The 23,626-nt window shown below is 51.7% G+C and overlaps 1 protein-coding gene across 6 annotated transcripts in view; it reads right to left on the reverse strand.

The window, feature by feature from the left end:
* TPCN1 (two pore segment channel 1) overlaps window positions 1-23,475 on the reverse strand; it is a 53,105-nt gene extending 29,630 nt beyond the window's left edge. For 2 of the 6 annotated variants that reach the window (XM_043989128.1, XM_043989111.1), the window contains exon 1: window positions 23,337-23,469. In XM_043989128.1, the coding sequence (XP_043845063.1) occupies window positions 23,337-23,451 (115 nt within the window). In that variant the 5' untranslated portion in view covers window positions 23,452-23,469. Of the gene's footprint in view, window positions 1-3,269; window positions 3,950-6,447; window positions 6,678-19,542; window positions 19,780-23,336 lie in introns of those variants that run through there. The other 4 variants (XM_043989119.1, XM_043989147.1, XM_043989137.1 and 1 more) reach the window with 4 other exon arrangements.
* Window positions 23,476-23,626: the final 151 nt, after the last annotated feature.

The raw sequence follows: 23,626 nt of genomic DNA on the forward strand, positions 1-23,626 counted from the left end.
CAAGGGCAGGGCCTGTTTCAATTCTATTTCCAGCTGGGACACAGTAGAGGCTTAATAAATGCAGATTGATTGGTTGACAATTCCCTTTTCCCCTGCAGACTTGCCCTTCTAAGTGTGTCTGATTCAGGCTCCTTGAATGAATGTGGACACAGTTCCAAAAGCAGCGCAGCCTTGAAGGAGCCGACCAGGAGAGCAGGTGAGCGGACACTTTGGGAGGATGCCAGACCCCACCAGGCCCTCCTCATCAACGCACTTTCCTAAATACTGTGAGGGCTGTTTCTGCCAATGCCCCCCCCTTCTCATTTTACTGCCCAATCATGGGTATGGCGTGGTGGAGAGAGTCCAGGACCAGAGGTCAAATCCTGTGTCTGCTGCTTCTTGTCTGTGTGACTGTGGACAAGTCACCTCATCTCCCCCGGCCTCAATTTCCCCATCTGTAAAAGGATGTCCTGGACTAGACCAATGCTTTCAAATTTAAAAAGGAATGGGCTCCCTGCGGTTTGAAGACTGACTCAGAAAACCACAAATGAACTTATCTATGTTGTATTGTATGTTTATTCTGTTAAACATTTTCTAATTACGTTTTTCTTTTTTAGTTTTTTAAAATTTTATTTTATTTTCAGTTCTAAATTCTCTCTCTCTTTCTCCTCCCTGGATGCCCATCAGTTGAGTTGTAATAGACAAATATAGTTAATATGTAGCATGAGTTGTAGTATATGAATATGATAGAATACTATTGTGCTATAAGAAATAATGAAGGGGGGCAGCTGGGTGGCGCAGTGGATAGAGCACCAGCCCTGGAGTCAGGAGGACCTGAGTTCAAATCCAACCTCAGACACTTGATACTAGTTGTGTGACCTTGGGCAAGGCACTTAGCCCTCATTGCCCAACCAAAAAAAAAAAAAAGAAAAGAAATAATGAAGGGGATCATTTCAGAAAAACCTGGGAAGACTTGGATGAACAGATGCAAAGTAAAGTGAGCAGAACCAGAACAATTTATACAGGAACAACAATACTGTAACTGTAACAAGAATCAAATGTGAAAGTCTTGTTATCTCTGATAAACTCAAAACCACAATTCTAATGACATTTGAATCTGGGTCAGGCTGCACTCGGGTGTTTGTTTGGTGGCCCATTTGCTGCATTCAGGTGCCAAATTTGACACCTGTGGATTAGACAATGGCTAAGGTCCTTCTCAGCTTCAGAGCTGTGGTCCTATATCTGATTTCGCAATGGAAATTACATCAGCTGGGCATATATCAGGAACCTACTTCAGGTCCAGATGCCATTCATCCCCATCTTTAGGTTGCATAGTCAAGCATTTTGGAGAGAGCAGCGTCCTAATTTGTAAAACAAAATAGAAGCTTTAGGAGTCCAGGAGCATGATTTGGGGAATATTTTTAAACTTGTGAGAATTGGAATGACACCCCCTGCTGGGAGGGACATTGTGAGCTCTGGCCTGAAAAGAAAGCATGTGACTTAGTGTCCGGAAGTGACCTTTCTGGGGTTTTGAAGGTTGGATCAGCGTCAGGAAGTCGTGTCTACCACCTGTTGGTCTATCACCAGCCAATTAGCTTGGAGCTGTATGTGTGTGGACAGCCCTGCTTCTGGTTTGACAGGGGGCTTCTGGGAGAAGCAGCGGGGAAGCAAGGGCTTTTCGGTTCTGGACTTTGGTGTGGTGGGGGACTTCACATGGGTTGCTAGGAAAGGAAGGTTTTTTCTCTCTGGCTATACTGAATAGATCTAAGCTAGGATTTTCCATGCTCCAAGCAATCTGTTTTCCTCTCTTACTCTCTTCACTAATTTCTAATACACTTTAATAAATACTTAAAAGGCTTAACTCTTGCTAAAGCTTCTAATTTAAGGTGACCCCTCATTAGATTTTAGACATCACAGCTAGAATTTTAGACGTACAAACTGAAGATAAAGACTAGGAGGGTGCAAAGAATAATGCTGAGATAACATATGTAACAGGCTCTAGATGAAATAGCATATGCATGCAGCCTTAAAAGTGCTACATAAACGTAGGGTGTTGCATTATTATTTTAATTGTGTAAAAGAAGCACCTGGATGGAGTGAATAGAGCCAGATTCAGAGTCAAGGAAGACCTGGGTTTGAGTTTTACCTCAAACAGGTAGTGCCTGTGTGACCCTGGGCCAGTCACTTCACTAACACTGTCAATTACAGAGCAGTTAACAATTGGCATTGTTGAGGGGAGTTTCCTCACCAGGAATTCCCAGTACCTAGGAAATCACAGGTCCCATCCGCCCCCCAAAAATAACAAACCAGCATGAAAACTGTCTTTGAGAAAAGTACCAGCAAAGTACTAGGCAGAGTGAGCTTCAAATATAACTCCCCACAACTGTCATTCTGCCAGGAAACAACTCCTTATTGAGGGGGGAGTTATTCCTGAACCAACTGTCTGTAAACTGTCAGGCCACTGACTGGTCAGAGCAAAGACTAAAATTAATAAAGATCTACATGAAAGAAAAGAAAGTGGAAACGCATTGTGTGTGGGGGGGGTGGGGGTGGGGGGAAGTATTGGTCTGGGACTCATGGGACTTGGGTTCAAAACCTGTCTTTGACATTCCGCCTTCCCTTAGCTTGGGCAGGTCCTTTAACCCTCTCAGCTTGTAAAGCTCTTCACGAGCTGCCCTGCCTTTCCGGGACCCCAGCCTCCTGGCTGTCCCACCACCAAGACTCCCCATCTCTCAGTTCCTCATGCCCAGAATGCTCTCCCTCTTCATCTGGGCCCTCCAGCCTTCCAGGGCCCCCTTCAAGTCCCAGCTAAAACCCCACCTCCCAAAGGAAGCCTCTCCCCACAGTCCTGGGTCCCAAAGCCTCCCACAGATCCCATGTTTACATATGTGAGGCCTGTCCTCAGCAACCTTCACACATCACTGGAGAAACAGATGTGCCAGTGGAATAAAACTATTGAGTAAATAAATAACCTAAGGGGGTAAGGGCACAGAGAGAGGGCTGTGGGCACTAGTGCCAGTGCCAAAGGTTTTTTAAAACATTCGCCACAAGCTGGGCTTGTGCCTGTGCACTCTGCCTGGAGAACTTCCAGATTCTGCCAGAGGCCCAGCCCTCAGCTTCCCCTTCTATCTGTGGGGATCCCAGGGACCCTGCTCGGCAGAAGCTTCTGCCCCGTGGTCTTTTCCTGGCAGCATTCTCAGTGTGGGGAAGCCCAGTGGTCTCCACCTTCTGTTGGTGTGTTAAAGAACAACCCAACCTAAAGAGTTTGCTGCTTGTTATTTGAATCATACCCTCAGCAGCTGCTTTTGCCTGGGATCCTAGAAGTCTATGAGTTAAAAACTATGTTCTTGGTTTTCATTTCCTCTTCTTCCTGGCACACGATCTCCTGACCACTCCAAACAACCTCCCCTTGCCAGTTCTGCAATGCCAAAGAGCAGCCCCGCTGGGCAAGCAGACCAGGCCAGGCTTCCAGCTCTCTGGGTGGGAGCTGCTTTCAGAGGTGAGGGAAGCCAGGCATCCTTCCTGATGGACAGATTTTCCATTTCCTCTTTGTACATGGGGTCAACTGGTTCAGCTGGCGAGAGGACAGTGTTTATGGAGCATTTTCCGGATGCGTTGCTGGAGGCCAAAGACCATCACAGGGAAAAACAAGAGACGGAATCCTTCCCAGACCAACAGCTGGCCAGTCTGCAGATGTGTGTTGTAGGGGACAGGAGGGGACAGATGACTCAGTGTGGCCCACCCCAACTGCACACATCTCCCCCTCATGACGGGTCCTCTCAGAGGGTGACCTTTTTGTGCTCTCCGGCCTAGTCTTTTCTGCTATTGAATCCAGATTCAAAGAATGTCAGCTGATCTGATCCCAGAAATGGCTTGTCCAAGGACGCCCCACAGGTTCGTGGGAAAGCGGGGCTCAGGAAGCAGCTCCCTTCAGCATTCGATCATGACACAAGCTGTATTTCCTCCCACGAGAACTCTAATTAGAAGAGGGAGACGACGCAGGCCAAGTCCAGGCAAAGCTTCGTGGTCCATCACCAGAGAAGCCTGTGGAGACAAAGCCATGGAAGCACCCTTTTCCCAGACGCAGTGAGGAACGCACGCTGCCTCACCAACACTCTCGCGCTGCCCGCCTCCTGTGGAATAACATATTGGTGAGGCAGCCGGCTGGAAAGAGGGTACAGACAGTGGCTGGGCCGCAGAATGACTAACTGGCCCACACGGGGACACAGCCTGTGATTCTGCCCTCCTCATCTGGGCTCGTACCTCACCGGGCGACCAGCAGTACCCATAACTGACTGGTGCCCTGGGTGCCAGGGCTCTGCCTTGACCTGGGCGTGCACCAGAAATGAAGCAGCAACCTCAACACTGCACTACGGCCCAGCTTGCTGGATGGTGAATGAATACAGCTGGAAGGACCCCGAGGAGGTGCGTCACGTGTGCTGGACAGCCCTCTGCCCTCCCACTGCCTGGCACTGTGTTCTAGGAGCATGAAGAAGGACACTCCAGCCAGATGCCATCTGGGCTTCCACACTCTTAGCACAGAGAGCCCAGCGAGGATGGATCCCATCACTGATGGAGGGAGAGCAGCTTTAGGAAGTCCTTCCTTGTGCTTAAGTCCCATTTCTCTTGCTCTGTGGCTGGTGAGGTTGTTTTGCATTACGGAAATTACAAGAGAGCCACTTGGAGACCATCTCCAAAAAACAACTTTCATCCCATGCACCGTACAAGAGAGAATTCCCAGAGAGCTCAGTTGGTTTTTATGGTGTCTTCCTGACTCTTCAGCCCATTTCATTCTTGAGAAACACGACTTGCCTCATTCGCTAGTCCAGAAAAGGGACGACACTTTAACTCTCCCTCTAGAACTGCCAAATAAAAAAGCTGGGGTACGGCGTCAGTGTTCCCAGAGTGCCTCGGGCCACATAAGGGTTATGCACTGACTCCCAACACAGCCCCCCCACCATCTGCCCAGGATTTCTTTTACTTGCAACTTACCTGGAGCAGCAGCCGGAAGCACGTTTTATCAGTACAAAAGGGCTTTTCATCATCGTGCCAAGGCCTCTGTTTGGGAGTTCTTAGTCAGAGAGGGAATGTTTATCCCTGTCTACCCCACCGCTTTGTCCAGTATAAAAGGTGGCCCAAACGGGCAACAGGCAAGCCCCCCAATTTCTTTCACTGCCCTGTCTGAGGTGTAGCCAGCAGCTCAGGAGCAGCCCCAAAGGGGCAGAAGACAATGGGGCCAATGCTCGGGCAAGGAGGGCTAGAACAGAAGCCTCCTAGAAGGTGATATGAATGACTCCTGTATATAAATAAGCCACATCAGTGCATGACAGAAACAATCACAGAGAAAAGGTAGGACCTCCAGGTTCAGTTCAAGAATGGGACCAGCGGGTACAATTTGTGGGGAGGCTGGTCACACAAGACCGTGGAGAGCACTCTCCGCGGCCACTGGGAGTGAAAGGAGAGGGAAAACGAAGGGTGCCCCAGGTCCTGTGGTGGTAGTCAGGGGGAAGGATGGTAGGATCAACTGTGCCCCCTTAACCTAACCCATCTGTCCACTCCCAAGGACTTGCCACTAGGTCTGACAATAGCAGAGGATGGGATTTGAGGCTGGGTGCCCATTGGAGGGGAGGGAGAAGAAAAGAGAAGGCAATGGGGATGGGGGAGAGGAGAAAATCAGGAAAAGGGGAAATAGGAGGAAGAGGAAGAGAGAGACTCGTGTGTGTGTGTGTGTGTGTGTGTGTGTGTGTGTGTGTGTGTGTGTATTTTTAGGGGAGCAGCAGAAGGAGAAGAGGGGAACCAGTCACCCCCACTGCCATTACCATATCCCCACCAAGAATAATAACTCCCGCCCACCCAACCATCTGGCTAAATCAGTCCCTGTACTTGTATGATAGTGAAACATCTTAAAGTGATTTCCTTGGCAGGTAAGGGGGCTGCCCTCATGGGTCATCTTTGCTGAGAGGAGAGAGAGAGAGAAGTAGCTAAGATCTCAGTGTTCAGCACTCCACCTGGTGACAGCACCCCGCCTCCCTTTCTGAGGAAGATGCCCGGGGCCATGCTGTTTGGTGCTCCCCCTTCACCAACTCCAGGTAATAGAGAAGTGTTCCCAGGACATCAGCATGTCAATGCTCTAGACCTGGCAGGGAGCCCCCTGGTACCAAGGCCTCACATTACAAAGGAGAAGAATGAGGGTCTCATCATCGGCTCCTGTGACTCCAAGACCAAGGCCCCAGAGGTGATCAAGGGCAGAGCTGGGCCTCAAGGCCACGTCTTCTGACCCCAAATGCGCTGCCCTCACCACCAAAGGCCACCCGCGATGACTGATGCTCCCGTTCCAGATCGAGGCCTCCAGCCCCCAGCTCTGGTTTCACAATTCCCCAGAGGGGGCTTGGCTCCCTTCACCAGTCACCCCACAACCAAGGCCACAACCCCTCCCATACTTCACCCCGCCCCCTGTGCCAGGCATACCGTTGGTGCCCGGCTCCACCAGATAGGAGGACCTCAGCATGGGCTGCTCACCCTGTGCTTCCTCCACCAGGCAGCTGGCCAGCTGCTCGCTCCTCTGCATTTCTGCCTTGACTGTGAGGGCCCCAAGCTGGAAACTGGAGAAGAAGGGAGCAGAGGGAGGAGGGCTGGGGAGCAGGAAAAGCCGCCTCTCCCAGCCTGCAGCAAGGCCTCTGTTCCCCTGCTTGCTGAAGTTCTTCCAAAGGCCAAGGGCGGCCGCTGGGGAGGATTCTTGGCAGCAGGAAGATCCTTTTTCAGGCCTTCGGGGAAAGTTCGAGGGAGGGAAACATTTTGTTCCTGCTCTGCTGGAGGGCAACTCCTGCGCCGACTCTCCAGACTTCCTGGGCCCGAGCAGCTGAAGGGGTTTTTGGAGGGAGCCGAAGGTGGCGTCTGTTCCTCCAACCACCCTCTCCTCCTTCCTGAATGGGTCTCAAGGCTGGGTGCGACGTTCCGGAAAGATGCTCACTATGACACCCTGACAGGTGGGCAGGTATCATTCCGGCGCTTGCACACAGACAGGAACGGGGAGCTCACCACCTCATGAGGCATCCCAGCCCATTTCTGAACCCAGCAAAAAGCCTCAGAAAGTTCCTCCCAGAGGCAGAGCCCGAAATCGGCTTCCCTGTCGTCATGGCAATCAGCCTAAATAAGTGAACATAAAAAGCCAGTGGGGAGGTGGGGAGGGAGGGGTGGGTACAGAGAGAAGGCGATCACACGATGCTGAACTGGCAAAGCTCCTCGTCGTTTCTGAAATCCCAGCCCCAAACAAAGTGCCCGGAAGGTTCACGGTACGGAGGGCAGGCAGGAGCACCCTGGGATGACCTGTTTGCACAGATGGTAACGCTCCCTCCACGCTGATGTAACACGGCCCAGACGCTCCCTGCAAAACAGCTGGCCGCTTCGCACGCGGCCTCAGAAACGAGCCTGTGGGGAATCCGAGGTTTCCGTTCGCTGGAGCGCAGCAGGCTGCGTCCTGGCGGTGCCGAGTAAATAGAAACAGCTTCCATATGCCGGCCATAAAGCCGAGATGGGGAGGCAGGCAGAAAGAAACAGCCTCCCTGCACCCAACACCCTCCCCATTTCGAAAAAGGGAAGCTGAGCCCGGCCAGCTCGCGGGGACCTCAGGCGCCAGAGCCAAGGCCCAGGATGCAGTGGGGCTGGGAGAGGCCCAGCTGCCCAGGACCGGGCCACGGGGCAATCCTGCCCGAGCAACTGAGGCTGGGCTTCAGGGAAGATGGGAAGGAAAGAAGATGAGGAACAGGGAGAGGAAAAAGGCAGAAAACTACACACACACACACACACACACACACACACACAGACAGACCAGACACACAGACACATACACACACACACACACACCACAGACACACACAAACACCACACAGACACAGACACACACCACAGACACAGACATACAGACACACACCAGACACAAACACCACACAGACACATACATACACACACCACATACACAGACATACAGACACACACACACACACACACACACTTTTTGCCCAGCCTTTTTTCTTTTCCCAAGAGGCTGTGAAGTCCAGAGAGAGGAGCCCCAAATACTGGATCAACCCACTCTGGGGCTCTGGACAAGCCACAACCCCCCAAAGCCTCAGTTTCCTCATTTGTAAGACAGGGCCAGCTATAGCAATGCTGCCTGAACTTCACGGGGTCATCGTGCAAGCAAATGAGAATATTTCCAAGGCACTTGGAGCCCTTTAGAAATGGGTCCCCACCAGAATGACAACAAGCCATCATCCCTGTCATTTGCCAGTTGTCACTGGGAGCCCCACTCCATGGGAAAATGCTGAAAAAGAAGAGGAAGGTAATAACACCATGAGGCTGACGAGGCAGAGCAGCACGACAGAACTGGGGTTCTGTGGCTGCCTCTGCTTCCCAAGGCCCCCAGATTAAAGTCTTCGAGACCACGGGAAGCAATTCTGCCAAAAGGAAGCCGGGCAAACATTATTCTCTGCCTGGCCCTTTACATTCGAGCCAACGGCTGTGAGATGGAGCGCAAACAGACTCCGTGTTAACATCGCACATTAGAACAGATGTACGCGAGGGCAGACCCTGTGGCAAACGTCGGCGGCCGCAGAAAGGCTGACCAGCTGCAGGTCGCCCTCGGGCCTGTGGCGCCCTCCTCTCACCCAGATGCCCAGCTTCTGTCAGCAGTTCACAGAAGAAAGGGAAGAGGGCCGAGTTCAACCTTCAATCTCAGGGTCACAGAGTTAGGGTCTTGGGGGTCTGTCAGCCCAAAGCCTCATCAACCGGGTGACCCGTTCCTTTCTAAGGAAAGGACTCCCCAAAGGGGAGGGTGCCAAGGAAATCACGTCAGACTCTGAAGGGCCTTCCAGGCCATCATTAACTCTGAAAGGAAGGTTCCTCTTTACTCCCCGTCCCCTTTGGCTTACACCATGGGAGCATGAGATTCACAGCAGCATCTCTGCTAGTGGCTACATCCGGGGGTCAGTGTGGCAGGCAGGGGGCTCTGGAAGTATCGAAGGCAAACGATGACAGGAAGGAGACTGAGGAGAGGGAAGGAAGGAGAGCAGAGCCAGCCTCCCAGGAGCTGGGGGAGAGGAGCTGGGGAAAGGCTTCCTTCCGAGGCAGGGATGGATATCCCACCTGCTCCAACCCTGCTCCCCCATCTGACTGCAGAAGACGCAACAAAGGCTTCAAGCCGGTCTCTGGAATCCGAGCTCTCCCTGGAATGGGCTGTCAGCACTGTCGTCCAGGAGAAGCAGGGGGCAGCCGAGGCCCAACAAGGTGGGGAGGGCTCACCTTCCCATGAATCCAGGCCCTAAAGGGGTTGGAAGCCTCGGTCCCCTTAGAAAAAACTCTCTCTAACAGTATGGCGTGGTGACAAAAGCACAAGGCTGGGGCTGGGAGGCCCGGGTTTAGCTTCTGCCTCTGATCTTTACTGGCTGTCACGTGGCACCCTGGGCAGAAGGCCCGTCTCCTCACTTGTAAAACCGAGAGAACATACGTGCAGTAGCGTGCTTTTAGCAAACCCGAGAGCATCTGGCAAACGTCAGGTCAATATTCCTAAACCCAAAGGGCTTCTCTTTCCTAACTGACTTCCTGCCTGGAGAAGACCCTCCATGCTACTGTGACCCCTGAGCAGCCCCAGAGAAAGGAACAACAGTATCCTCGCCAACGTGCCCACTTGGCAGACAGGGCATGAGACAGGGTCAAGGTCCTCTGTGGGCTCTGCCTCAGGTGGAATTCTCAGCAGCTCCCAAACTACCCTATGTGGCTCTTGGTTTCAGTTCCTGCTTTTTCATAAGTGGGCTTGTTGTTGGAGGGAAAACGGATTTCATAAAGAACAAAATCCCGAGAGCACGCCACACACACACACACACACACACACACACACACACACACACACACACACACACACACACGGCAGAACGCCTTACACAATACACACATGCACGCAGGCATACTCCTACGCTTGCGGGCGCCTGCAAACCCTTCTCTGTTTACCCAGCGAAGAGCAAAGCACCTGTGCCAACATCTGTCCCATACACACTTGGAAACACTGGGAATGCTAATTAATTATATGGTGCCCTGGGATGAGGGCAAGAGAGAGAGGAGCCACAGAAGCTGCTGGGGAGAGGGGGCATTTTTACACGTGCAGTGGGGGCTCCATGGGAACGGAAGGACAATTTTGTCTGTCCACGGTCAATAGAAGGACCAAGCATCTGCATAAGCAGCAGGTGGGTCTGCCCTCTCCCATGCCCATGTGCCTCACTGCAATCTGACACGCAGTGCTTTGCACTCACCAGGTGCTTGGCGTGTGTCTCTTGACGTGCTGTGGGCGGATGCGTGGACCTCCGCATTATCTGTGCTCCAGCAGAATACGGATGAAGGCAGGACCGGGACAGGAAGCACCCTCCCTGTGGCTCCGCGTGCCGTGGTGGTGACAAACCTGGCCTGCCAGCAGCCCTGAAGTGCAGGCTGCACAGTGAGGGGCAACACTTGTCATTTCAAAAACTAGAGGGCCCGACTCGGTGGGAAGGCCCCAGAGAGTGAGGCCCAGGAGCCTCAGACAGCTCAGAAGGGCCCGAGGCAATCGTCCTGGCCATGAACACAAAGGTTTGGTGGGAGCCTGTCTTCAGCAGGGGCAGAAAGGAAGAACCAAGGGAGGGGCAGGAACACAGGAAAGAGGCTGCGGGAGGTGGGGGCCCGAACAGTGTGAGGGGAGGTCAGTAAAGCTGCCCCCAGAACAAGTGGAGACCAAGGGCAAAGTCCTGGAGGCAGCCCTGAGGCTCCTGTTGGCAGAACAAGGCCCTGGCCTGGCTGAGGCCCCTGGCTCCAGATCACATGTGGGTGACTGTTAGGGATGGAATAAGCACGGGAAAGGGAGTGTCTCCCAGGACACAGGTGTCTGGGAGTCCGGTGACTCACCCGGTGATTTCTCACTCGACCTCCACTAAGGGCCTGGTGTGGCTGCAGAAAAGGTGCGTTCTACGCGCTCAGGAGCCATGTGATCAGAGACACAGATGAATGGGGACTGCCACCAAGGCGGTTTTTATTGAGCACCCTACCCCCACCCTGCCCCAGCCAGAATTATGGGGTCTTCCTGCCCTTTGGAAGCATCTGAGGCAGCTACGAGAAAGGCAGAAGAGAGGCATGCACAAAGGCCCAGCCCGCTTGGCGAAAATCCAATGCCCAGAAATCAAGCTCTCTTATAAGACACATGATTTGAATTATGGGAGGATTTTCTATTTTCAAAGAGATGATGGTAGGATTCCTTCAAGAGGTAATTGCCTCAGGGGCAGCTAGGTGGTGTAGTGGATAAAGCACCAGCCCTGGATTCAGGAGGACCTGAGTTCAAATCTGACCTCAGACACTTGATACTTACTAGCTGTGTGACCCTGGGCAAGTCACTAACCTCCATTGCCCCACAAAAAGAAAACAAAACACACAAAAAGTTAATTGCCTCCACCTATTTTAGATAATTTCATTCATAAAAAGTCATTCAAACACTCCCTGGGGACACAGAGAAAGGTGCGGCTGCCTTGGCCGGGCTTGTAGTGGGCACTTCTCACAGGTGATGCCACACAGATGGCTCTTGGGCGCTGGAGAATGTGAGCTATTTGTTCAGAGAAGGAGGAAAAGTAAGAGGGGGAAGGGCCAGTGTCCAGGGAAACTCTTCCTGAGCGGGGGAGGGGGGCCTTCAGGCCCTCAAAGGCAGGAGAAGCGGCACTGGGGAAGCCTGGGCTCACGAGCCCAGCACAACACTTCCTTTCTAGAGGCTCCCTCCCCCAACACTCTGATACAAACTGCAGTGAACTCCCCACACGGGTGGCTAGGTGGCACCATAGTGCACAGAATACTGGGCCTGGAGTCAAGAAGACTCATCATCTTCCTGAGTTCAAATCCAGCCTCAGACACTTACTAGCTGTGTGACCCTGGGCAAGTCACTTCACCCTGTTTGCCTCAGTTTCCCCATCTGTAAAATGAACTAGAGAAGGAAATGGCAAACCTCTCCAGTGTTTTGGCCAAGAAACCCCCAAATGGGGCCACAGAGAGGACAGAGTTGGACACAACTGAAATGACTGAACCACAAACAACCTGACACTGCTTAAATGACAGCTTCATTTTTACGTGCAAAGGAAAGGAATATTGTGATCAAGGCAGAGGGAAGCCTAGCTAGCTTGAGAGAAGAGCTGAGGGCAGGAACAGGATGACAGGTGAACGCTCAGCGTGAGGAGGCCTTCATTCTGCCGCTAGAAATGAGGCTCTGGGCAGGGGCCAGAGGGAGGAGGCGAGAGAGGAAGCCCCCAAAAGATGGAACAGAAGCAGAGCGTCTGGAGCCCGTCACGATCTGGCCCCACCAGAATTTTCCAGGTTTACTGTCAACCACTGCTCTCCATCCCCACTCTTTTCACTTGTCCCCCCCCCCCCAGTGGCTATCCATCTCCCACCTTGGTGTCTTTGCACAGTCTGTCCCCCAGGCCCATAAGGTCTTCGCTCCTCACCCCCACCTATGAGAATCCCTTCAGGGCTCACAGCCATCTCTGGGACACTTCCTGTTAGCAGCCTTCTCTCCCTCCCCCTCTACACAAAGCTCATCGGGCCCTGTCCACCATGTCTCTGTAGTCCCAGTGCTTGCAGAGTGGAGAAGAGAAGAGAGCCCCTAGACACCTCCCCAGTGGCCTTCCAGGTGGTTTCCAGGCCCCTAGGCCCAGCCGGCCAGAGGCCCCCTCCTCCAGGCACACACTTCACCCTAGCTATCACCAAGCGAGTCGCTCACGGGGTCCCCTGTTCCCCTTTCTGTATCAGTGAAGGTTTCTGGGCCACTGCACTTGGCTGCCCAGAGCCGTGTCCTCAAGAGAAAGCTCAGAAAGAGCGAGATGCGAGGGGCAACCTGATAGGTGGGGGCGGCAGGGCTGTGACCTAAAAACAGCGGATCCTTTTTTATTTTAAACTTAAGCATCCACAAGCACAAACGGTTCCATCTACAAAGAAGAGACGAGGACTCTCTGAAACTGTGATCATCTCACATGTGGCTTTCCCATCAGGTCTAGTCTCACTTCTGCTCCATGTGTGCCCCCTCCTGACCTTCCGCCGGCAATCTGCGCATGTCAGAAAAGGCTTTCCTCGTGCCCTCTGCGAGCCCCCCTCGGGCCCCCCAACAAAAGAGGCCTGAGCAGAAAAAAGGATTATGAGGGACGAGAGCCCACAAAAATCTCTACACGAGCCACATGCAACCTGGCACTCGCTGCCCGGAGCAGGGCTGTGGGCAGACAAGCTCTGCGGAGATCTCATTTCCCCCAGGGACACGACCTTCCCTCCCTAGTGGCTGGGGTGGTCTTGGGAGACGGCACAACAATGAGAGGAAGCAAAGAGGCCGCTGCCCGTCGCGCACTTCCAGGCCAAGAGAGGCCACACGAGTCATCAAGGGAAGCTGCTTTTCAACATTATTCCTCATTTTAGAATCTCTCTTGCAGAATATTAAAAGGAGCCTCAGTCCTCTCCATTCACTTCCATGGCCCAGTGTGAGGAGGAGGTTCCTAACAGTTTGCTCTTTCCCACAATGGAATGGGCAGCCTCAGGTGGTGAAGTCTGCTCACAGAGCTGGGTCTGGGGGCTCAGGGCAGTGCTGAGCAGAATGCTCACTGAGCCCCTCCCAAGACTTGGGGAGCCCACAGAAAAGACAGAGAAGGGAAAGCTCTCCTGCCCAGGGTCCCATTGGCACATAACGGCAGGTTTCTCTTCCTGGGTGCTCCCTGCCTCCTAATGCCACGTGGCACAGCCCGAGCCAGCTGCCCTTTGACAGGGAGGGGGTGCCCACCTTCATAGGTCATTTCCCCTCACAACAGAAGCGCCCCAAGAGAAGCAGATGAGGCAGCCGGGCTCGGCCTGGAGGCTGGCCCTGGGGAGTGTGTCCTCTGAGCAGAAGCTGCCAGAGATGCACTGCTGAGACCCATCAAATCCTCTCCATCTCCCTTTACTGACTCAAAGGCGTAGACGCTGACTGTTCTGGCTCATGAATCCCTCTCTGAACAAATGTGAACTTAGACCCCCCGAAGGCAATGGGGAAACGGCGGTGCTCCAACCACGGCACAGATGCTGTCGCCACGACTGAGATGGGGCTGCCGCCCGCCCTCGCAAGGGGGAAATGGCATTTCGAGGCAGGGGGCCCATGGCAACAGACAGGCTCCCACCATGAGACACCGAGGGCCAGGGAACCAGAGAAGCTCTGAGGCCCCGTTATGAGGTTCCAAGGCCTGGTTATGAGGCGCGGGCCCAGCACGCCTGGTGCTTGCTCATTTTAATCTGTGACACAGTGAGCCTGACGACACCGCGTACTCCACCCGGGCCGGGCCCTAAAAAGCCACGGGAGCCGTGACGCCGATGGAGCCCACTGGCCACGCACCCCAGGGGGCAGAGGAAATCTGATTGTGGTTAGGTCTCCAGCTGCCAGAGCTGCCGTGTGCACACTCCTGACTTGGCTGCAGCCACGGGCCGGGACCAAAGAAAAACAACCTGAGATGCACAGCTCGAACCTGGGCCCAGAGCCCTGCTTATGCCGAGGGTCCCAAGGGCTCCAGGGCCACTATCTCAAGCCTAGCCATTGTGCCAAGGGTGCCAGTGGGCAAGTGACATCCCTTTGAAGGGCACACGAGGCACACGCTGGAGGGGGAAAGTCACGGCTATTTGTGCCCTTCTGACCAGTACATGGCCTGGGGCGGGGGGGCGGGGCCTCCCTGCCACTGGGCACAGCTCTCTTGGTTATTTGACCTAAGTCTGAATCCCAGTTCTGACCCTTAATTGTTGTGGGCCTAAAAATGGACAGACTTCACATTTTTGGACCTCAGTCTTCTCATCTGCAAAAAGGAAATAATGCTTACACTAACCTACCTGTCCAGGGCATAGTGAGTGAGGGAAGATTTCCTAAAGCCTTCATGAAATACAGAAGTGATTAACCAAGGAAGGGCGAATGGTCCACCTTTACCTAAAGAAGCTGAATCCCAGTCTATGGCCAGTTGGGACACTGGCCTGAGGGGTCCTTGCTGCCTCATTCCTGTGCTGACCCGGGAAGGCCGCCTCTGCACACTGAGCAGGCTTCTGCAGGGTATAGAGAAACCTGTTTCCTGCCCCTTCCCAAATGCGGCAGCCTGGGATTGGGCAGGTGAGTGGAGGTCACAGGGAGAGGGAGCCTGATGCCCCCAGGTAGCCCATGGTCTCTGCCCAAGACTGGCCAAGATTCTCAGAGCCTTCAGGGACCTTGCAGACAATGCCAAATTTCACAGTGGAAGCTGTGGGCTCAGGACCCAGAAGAACCAGGACCTGGAGAGAACACTCTAGGGACTTCGTTGCCTTGGGAGGAGCCAACCAGGAAGCTGCCGCTTACACGGGGTGTTGTCGCTGGAAGGAGGGGGACGAAGCACCTCCAGCCCAATCATTTGAAAACAAAACTACGATGCTGCCGGTGATTCGCCTTCTAAGGCCAAATGAACTTTCATCTCCAACATCTGTAAGACGCTCTTTGTGCTCACCTCTGGCCCCAAAACACATCCTACACCAACATGTCACGGAAACACCTTCCCATCCATTACCTACATTGGCTTCAGGCTGGGTGGGCGTCCAGTAAACACTTGAGTTCTCTGGAGAGCACAGTGCCACATGTAATTAGCCACTTAATAAATGGTCCTGGGAAACCACAATGCTGAGGAGATAAGGTATTAGGGAAAGATGAGAGCTTTGCATTTACAGGCTGTGTGACCTTGGGCAAGGCGCTTCTGAGCCTCAGTTCCCTTACCTGTAAAATGAGAATGATCCTACTTGGGCCATGTATGCCCTTCATGCAGTTGCTGTGAGCAAAGTGTTCTGCCTTCCTTACGGCATAACAGGAATGGGAGTTCTCAGAAACCTGCTATTTTCCCGAGAGTGAAATGCAAAAAGAGAGAGGCGACCTGTCCAAGGACAGACAGATGGGAAGCCAATGGCTGCCCCCAAATGCCTCCTGCTCATTGTTGGTCCCAAAGTCTTGCTCGCTGTGTGACAAGGGCCATGCAGGGCCACGCCGGCCACTGCCTGGAGTCTTTGGCCCCCTACAACCCATGACTCAGCAGCCTCCCTCTCCAATGCTGGCATCAAGGCCTGTCTTCAAGGGCAGTCTAGTTTCCTGCACTTTACAAATGCCTCTGTGTTGGGGCAGCTAGGTGGCGTAGTGGATAAAGCACCGGCCCTGGATTCAGGAGTACCTGAGTTCAAATCCGGCCTCAGAAACTTGACACTTACTAGCTGTGTGACCCTGGGCAAGTCACTTAACCCCCATTGCCCCGCAAACAAAACAAAACAAAAAAACCAAATGCCTCTATGTAGTCCTGCATATCAACCTGCCACTGTCCGGCTGTGACAACTCGTTAACATTTTTCACATCCAATCTCGTGGCCTAGGGATACCAGGGACTTGGAAGAACACCTTCCCTGCTCATTTTCCAATTAGACCAATTCCTAACTTGGGATCCACAGATAATCTGCCAATGGGTTCATGGATAGATTTCAAGGAATCTGTGAAATTGGACAGGAAAAGAAATGTACATCCGTATTTTCATTAGCCTCTAATTGAAATTTAGTTTTTCCTTCAATTATTAAAAAGATTCATCTGAGGTGGGGCCCCATGGACTTCAGCAGGCTTCCAAAGGGGCCCCCAGAAGGGCTCAGAACCTCTGGAGGGGACAACACTTGGCAGTGGATCCTGTATTTTCCTCTGGGGACAGGGACCAGGGTGGGTTTCTGAGAATCACCTGATTGTCTGCCTACCTTGGTTGACAGGTCACAGGTAGGACAGTCACACATCTGAGTACACAGCACCATAGAGAAGGAAGACAGCTGCTGCTGCCTGTCCACACTGGATTGAGGCTGGCTCCCTCCATCCACTCCCCAGTAGATGCTGCTCTCAGAGCTGAAAGCCTTAGCAGACACCCTGCCGACTTTGATAACCCAGGTACCCAGACTGGTGCTGACAACGGAAGCTTCCTGGACAGCTGTTTTAAGAGAACTGTTGCAAGCTTAAGAGAACTGGGGAGTCTGACCATCTCAAGGCAAGAATCAATGATGACCACCTAGACCAGAGCCCTAGGGGCTAGTGTTCCATTGAGAGTCACCACTGATCTTTCTATACAATCCCTAAATACTTTGAAAGTTGGTGAATGCAATTGACCACGTCTAAGTAGAAAGCATTAAAGTGTCCCAGGTTTAGGGCAAGAAAACAAGAGAAAAGGAGGCAAGGTGGGACAGCAGCAGAGCAGTACCCGACTTCAGAGTCAAAAAGCTGAGCTCAAGTCTTGGTTCTACAACTTAACTAGATAGGTGACTTTGGTCAAGTCACTTAACCTGAAGAGCAGGAAAACTATGTTCAGTTTAAGTGCACCCTAGAGAGTAAAACACTATACACATGAAATATGTATGCACTGAGTGGCATAGCATCTAAACACTTAAATGAAAAGCTATTAGAACTAAAGGAGGGGGCAGCTAGGGGGTGCAGTGGAGAAAACACCGGCACTGGATTCAGGAGTACCTGAGTTCAAATCTGGCCTCAGACACTTGACACTTACTAGCTGAGTGACCCTGGGCAAGTCACTTAACCCCCATTGACCCACAAAACAAAACAAAACAACAAACTAAAGGATACAGAAAACAAACTAACTAAAGGATACATATGAAAACAATAATTTGGGGAGGGCTCAACATGCCCTGTTCAGACCTAGACAAATCTAACCAAAAACCAAAAACAAGACAAAAGTGAGTGAATACAATTTTTAAAAAGTTAGAGATGATAGCCTTCTGGTGATTATTGAATGGAAAATACATATTTTCCAGGCTTGCATGGCACCTTTGCAAGTTATGTAACCTTAAGTCTCGTTTTCTTCACTGTAAAATGAGGACAATACCATTACGACTTCCCTCCTAGGGTATTTGTATGAAGCTCATGTGGGCAAAAGTTTTGTAACATATATAAATGTTACAATGTAACTCTTTAATAAATTGCCTTTAGTTTCCTAATTACAGTCCACAATTCATTTAAGCACTAAAAGGTTTATAGCTTAGCTCCCAATAGGAGAAGTGCCCCCAAAGTAATAACACCATCTGAAATTAGTTTTGGAGGTAATTCAATCTCTGCCATCTAGCCACTGAGGTCAATCTGACCCCTGACTCAAATGACCATGGCCAGTGGTCATTTCTCCCACACTCCCATGCTTTCTTAAGTAATGGCAGGGGGGTTGGTTAGGAGACTCATCAGTGGGGGTGGGACTGAGACAATTCACTATCTAATCTTCCTGGAGGGAACAAGAGTAACTGGATGGAGCAGCTGGGCAGTTTCTAAGAAGGGAGGAGAGAAGGAACATGCATAGGGACAAGGGTACCAAGCCCCAGGCAATATTCTCATTTCTGAGAGACATTATTCTTCATGATCTTGATCAGAGACTTGTCTGGGAGGGATGAGTTCCCTCCATGCCCCATTGTATTTTGTTTGGGACAAGAAAACATGTGATACTGGGCTGGGCTATTCCTTTTTTTTTTTAATAGCCTTAGTTTCTCTATGTAAAAAATAAACAATAATTCTCTGTCCTAATTAAAGAGACCCAAGTAAAGCCCTGAACAGTGAGAGAAGGACTAGAAAATTCAGTTGCTAAGGTAATTCTAGATAGTCTGGTAGAACAGAGGCCCAGACAGGAAATGTCAGCTATTTTAAACCTCTCTTGCAGTGGAGGACAAGAACCGGGAAGGTTTTTAAACAGTCACATTCTGCCAGAAATACACTTTAAATTTTAAAAATTAAAGCACACTGTCTCTTTATATCCACTTTGGGGCTAGCCATCGAGTCATGTCGAAACCAAAACCACCACAAAAAATCATCCTAAAAAAATGAACCTCAAATCAATAGCCTACTTTAAGGACAAACAAAATTTGAAACAGATTTCCCTATTCTCCCATTCCTTCTTGAGTAACACAGGGGGTTGGGGGAAGACCAGCTGTGCTCCCCACTTATTTGCAGAGAGCTCTGGGCTGGAACAGACTAACCAGGATCACCTCCTTGGAGTAACAGGGCCAACAAACAGGGGAGACCAAGTTCCCAGAAAAGCATCGGGTGATACCACCTGCATTTCAGGTAAAAGTGAGTCCCAGAAGAGGAAAACTGAGATTCATGAGAGGCAAGTTAAGACCTGGTTTACAAAGCACTTTTCTCACACAGCTCTCTGAGGCAGGCATTATAAATGGGATTATCTCCATTAAAAGATGAGAAGCCTGAACAAAGACTTGCTCAAGGTCAGTCACTCAAACCCAGGTCCTCTTGCTCCAAATTCTGGGCTCTTTCCATTAGACCAGGTGGCAGAGGGCCAGCCTCAATGCCACATGACCTGGAGCTTCTGAGTCAGAACAGCTTCTCCACCTACCATGTTATCACATTAGACAGTCAGGGGGCAGAGAAGGGTGTCTTCCCCCAGAGAGAGGACACCACAAGATCCCACCACTGAGCACCATGATCCCTGGCTTCCAGAACAGACAACAAAAGCTGTCATCTTACTTTCATTGGGCAAATCCTCCTGAGCCAGGCGGTCGGAGGGCGCCAGTGGGGTGCTCCCACTGTCATCCAGGGTCAGGATGAGCGGGACGTCATCATCCATGCTCCCAGCCATGGCCTCTCCTCCTGCCAATTTCAGGATGTGGTGCTGAGGGCTTCAAAGAGTCTCTTGCTCAGTCTCCTCTTCAAAACTGTTGCCCTGGAGATGCGTCTCGAAGACTCTGCCATCAGGGGCATCTTCTGGAGTTTTACAAGAAAAGAGAAAATGCAGAGAACTCTAGCAAGAATGGCTCCTTCTCTTTTGAGAGTGACCCCTAGCAAAGACCCTTACTTCATTCACCTTCCCCACACGGTGATGGGGCCAGGTAGGAAACAGAATCCAACGGCCAAGTCCACAGAGCAAGTTTAACAGTAACATACCAGAACAAGAAATCAGATCTATACTCTCCCTCCATGTTTAAAGATTTCCCCAGCCTGTCCACACTTTCTTCTACATAGTTAAGGAACCTCATCTCCAGTGATGGGCAGCTAGCAGCACAGAGGATGGAGTAACAGGGCCCGAGTTCAAATCAGACCTCGAGGACTGACCAGCTGTGTGATGCTAGGCAAGTCACTGACCTTCTCTCTGCCTCAGTTTCTCTGACTATAAAGGGGAGGTAATAACAGCACCTACCTCCCTGGGCTGTTGTGAGGGTCAAATGAGATAACAGCTGTAAAACACGCTCAGCACAGTGTCCGACACATAGTAGGGGCTATCATAATGTTGTGGGCCCAGAGCACCCCAGAAGCTCTCTGGGGGCATATCAAAGAACTTTCTCCTTGAGAAACTAAACCAGAGGACAGACACACCTAAAGAGATAAGTGGAACCAGATCGACTGAGCTAGCTTCAGGACCTCCACCCTTCATTCTAGTCTCCCTTAACCCTGGGGAGATAAGTTTGGGTGTGCTTGCTGCCTTTGTGTCCTGAGGAGAGAGATGGCTTGGGAGATCTGCAACCACCCCTCACCCAACTCCTCCAGCCACCATCAGTGGGGGATGGTCCTCTCTCACTAAAGGAACTTTTCACAGTCAGATGGTCACCCCCTTCAGTCCTCTATAAAAGTACCTGCCAGTCTCCTGTTCGAGGAGATTGGTATCTCAGAGCCACGCTCTGTGCCATGCCTTCTCCCCATGAGAAGTCCAAGGACTTCTTTCATGGTTTCCCTTCCCTTCCCCTTCCTCTAAATAAACTACCATCTTATTCTAATTGCTTTTGTGTGCAAGAGGGTGTAATTCTTTAAAGAGGAATTCCTAAGGACCCCAAACCCCTACCCCTATCCCTTACCCCATACCCCATTTTTCCCCATGACAGTAATGTATATTCCCTTCCTTCCCTCCCCTTCATGAAACCTCAAGTTAGATCTGAATTCAAGGGGCAGCTAGGTGGTGCAGTGGATAAAGCACAGGCCCTGGATTCAGGAGGACCTGAGTTCAAATCTAGCCTCAGACACTTGACACTTACTAGCGGTGTGACCCTGGGCAAGTCACCTAACCCTCATTGCCTGGCCAAAAAAAAAAGGGAATTATTATGATGAAAAAAACAAAAAAAATCACAAGATCTGAATGCGGAACTTTGCACTGGACAATTCATTCTACAGAATGTAATCTCAGAATCTTGGAGTGGCTGTCTGCTTGAGCCTGAGCTGGGCGAGAATCCCCTATAGAGCCTTCCCCACAGGGGCTCATGCAGCCTCTCTCCCTCTCCTGGCAGCTGTCCCCTTCTGGATGGTTCTCACAGTTAGAAAGTTGTTTCATTTTACATCAAACTCGGGCTTCCTTCTCTGCAGTTAGACACTTTGCTCCCAAATTCTGCCCTGTGAGGCCAAGTAGAAGGAGCCTAATCTTTCTTCCACGATGACCACCCCCCACCCCCTCCAACTACAGCTAATTCTTTCATTTTAATCTAGGTCAAGTTCCTTCCCAAACCTTGGGAAAAATCCCTTTGAGTCTCAAGCAACTTTCCTAACAAATGTATCCAACGGTGACCAAGCCATTCGTTTTATGCAAACCCATCCACCTATTCCCAAATCAGAGCCTGAGGAGCTACAAGAAGCAACAACAGGAGAGGGGGCAGCTAGGTGGCACAGTGGATAGAGCACTGGCCCTGAATTCAGGAGGACCTGAGTTCAAATCCGACCTCAGACACTTGACACTTACTAGGTGTGTGACCCTGGATAAGTCACTTAATCCTCATAGCCCTGAAAAAAAAAAAAAAGAAGCAACAGGAGAGTTGACTAATTTCTCAGAATTCAAGTCTGTTGCACAAAACAAGAGTCCCATCATCCCCACTGCATTGCTGCCATCTTGGGGAGGGAGTCTGGGGATGGGAAGGTGAGCAAAGTCAGCCTGAATTGCCTTTCAGATTAGATTAGATGGGAGGTGAAGGGCACCCCATGGGAGACAGTAATGCGACACTGACTTTATTACACTGTTATTGTTTATTTCAAGGGTGGGAAGACTGACCAAGCCTACTCAGCTAATCTAAAAAGGAAGAATTCTTGGAGGTCAGAGCCATGTACCTGTCCTATGACTGACCCTTGCTCTCTCAGATCCAAGGTGGGTGCTTGAAGGCAAGCTCCCTGAAATCAGGCCCAGGCACTGAGGTCTTAGGCTTACTGGCGAGCCCCTGCCCATTCACTTTAGAGGAGAAAGCTGAGCCCCCCAAAGTTCCTGATCAAAGTCAGGACCAGGATACACGGAGGGACACGATGCCACTCTCCTCCATGGGGACCCGGCTGATCTCTATCGTACTCTCCAGGGACAAGCAGGAAAAAGACCACTGTACAAATGGTCCAGGCACCCAAGTGCTAGCCAGAAAAACCTAGCTCAGATGTTTATTTTCTCCGTGACTTTGGGCAAGTCACTTCACCTCAGTTTCTCTACCTGTAAAATGGACTAGATGGCCTTTAAAGTATCTTCCAGTTCAAAATCTATGTTCCTTCTGAGAGTGTGTGTTGGGGAGTGAAGGAGTGTAGGGTTAGGTAGACTGGCCGGGGTTGGGGGGGGGTACCTGGGGGGGGGGGTCTTAGACCCTGTGCAGATGAGGGAAATGAGAGGAAACTCAGCTGCAGAGGAAATTCCAAGCAGCCTGGCTGCTCCGAACGTCCCTATTCCGGGCAAAGGCTCCCAAGTGGACACAAGGGGAGGGGGCAACTTCTGCCCAGAGCAAATGGGAGCCACCACCCCCCAAAATCCCCCAAACCAAAAAACAACCAAACCTCTAAGGGACATTGTGTTTGTGTCCTGGATGATCGGAGGAGAGAGAAGAGCGTGAGGAAGAAGAGGAAAAGAGGGCTGCGATGGGATGGAGGGAGAGGGAAAGACAAGGGAGGTAAGAAGAGGAGAAAGAGAGCTGCATTTGGAACCAGAGGTCCTGGGTTTTAATTCTTCCCGGAGGCTGGGTGATCCGAGAGAAATTCCTTCCCTTCGGCCTCAGTTTCCCCATCCGGATAATGGGTGGGAAGTTACTGGACTGGCTGACCTGAGGATCCTTCCTGCTCTAGATCTCAGACCCCAGGCCTCAGTTTCCCCATCTGTAAAATGGACTAAAAGATCTCTAAGGTCCCTTCTAGCTCTAGATCTAGGATCCTGGGAAGGGATTGAAGGGAGGGGTGAGGAGCCCGGGGTCATCCTTGGCCCCCGATGGACTCCGCCTGTTTGGCCCCCTCTTTACACGGGTGCAAACCCCCCCCCCGGCCCCCCACTGCCTCCCTGTGCCTTTTGACCTCCGACCCCCGACCTCTCCCTGGGTCCTTACAGGAAACGCCCCCGCGAGCAGCGATCGCGAACCAGGCTCCGAACCCAGAGGCACGACCCGAACTCGGCGCCCCAGAGAAGGAGAACGCCGCAGCAGCCGCCGAGCCAATCTTCATCCGTCCCCTGCTCCACCTCCCCCCACCAAGCCCCGTCCCCGTTGTAGCTCCGCCCCCTTTCCCCAGAGGCCTATTGACTGTACTGGCGGACACTGCAGCTCTCTGAGTGGTCGGATGAGACGCCCTTCCCTTTTCTCCGCCCACTTCATCCACCTCCTCTTCCCTTTCCTTCCGT

The sequence above is a fragment of the Dromiciops gliroides genome, chromosome 1 (assembly GCF_019393635.1).
Source record: "Dromiciops gliroides isolate mDroGli1 chromosome 1, mDroGli1.pri, whole genome shotgun sequence".
NCBI lineage: Eukaryota > Metazoa > Chordata > Mammalia > Microbiotheria > Microbiotheriidae > Dromiciops > Dromiciops gliroides.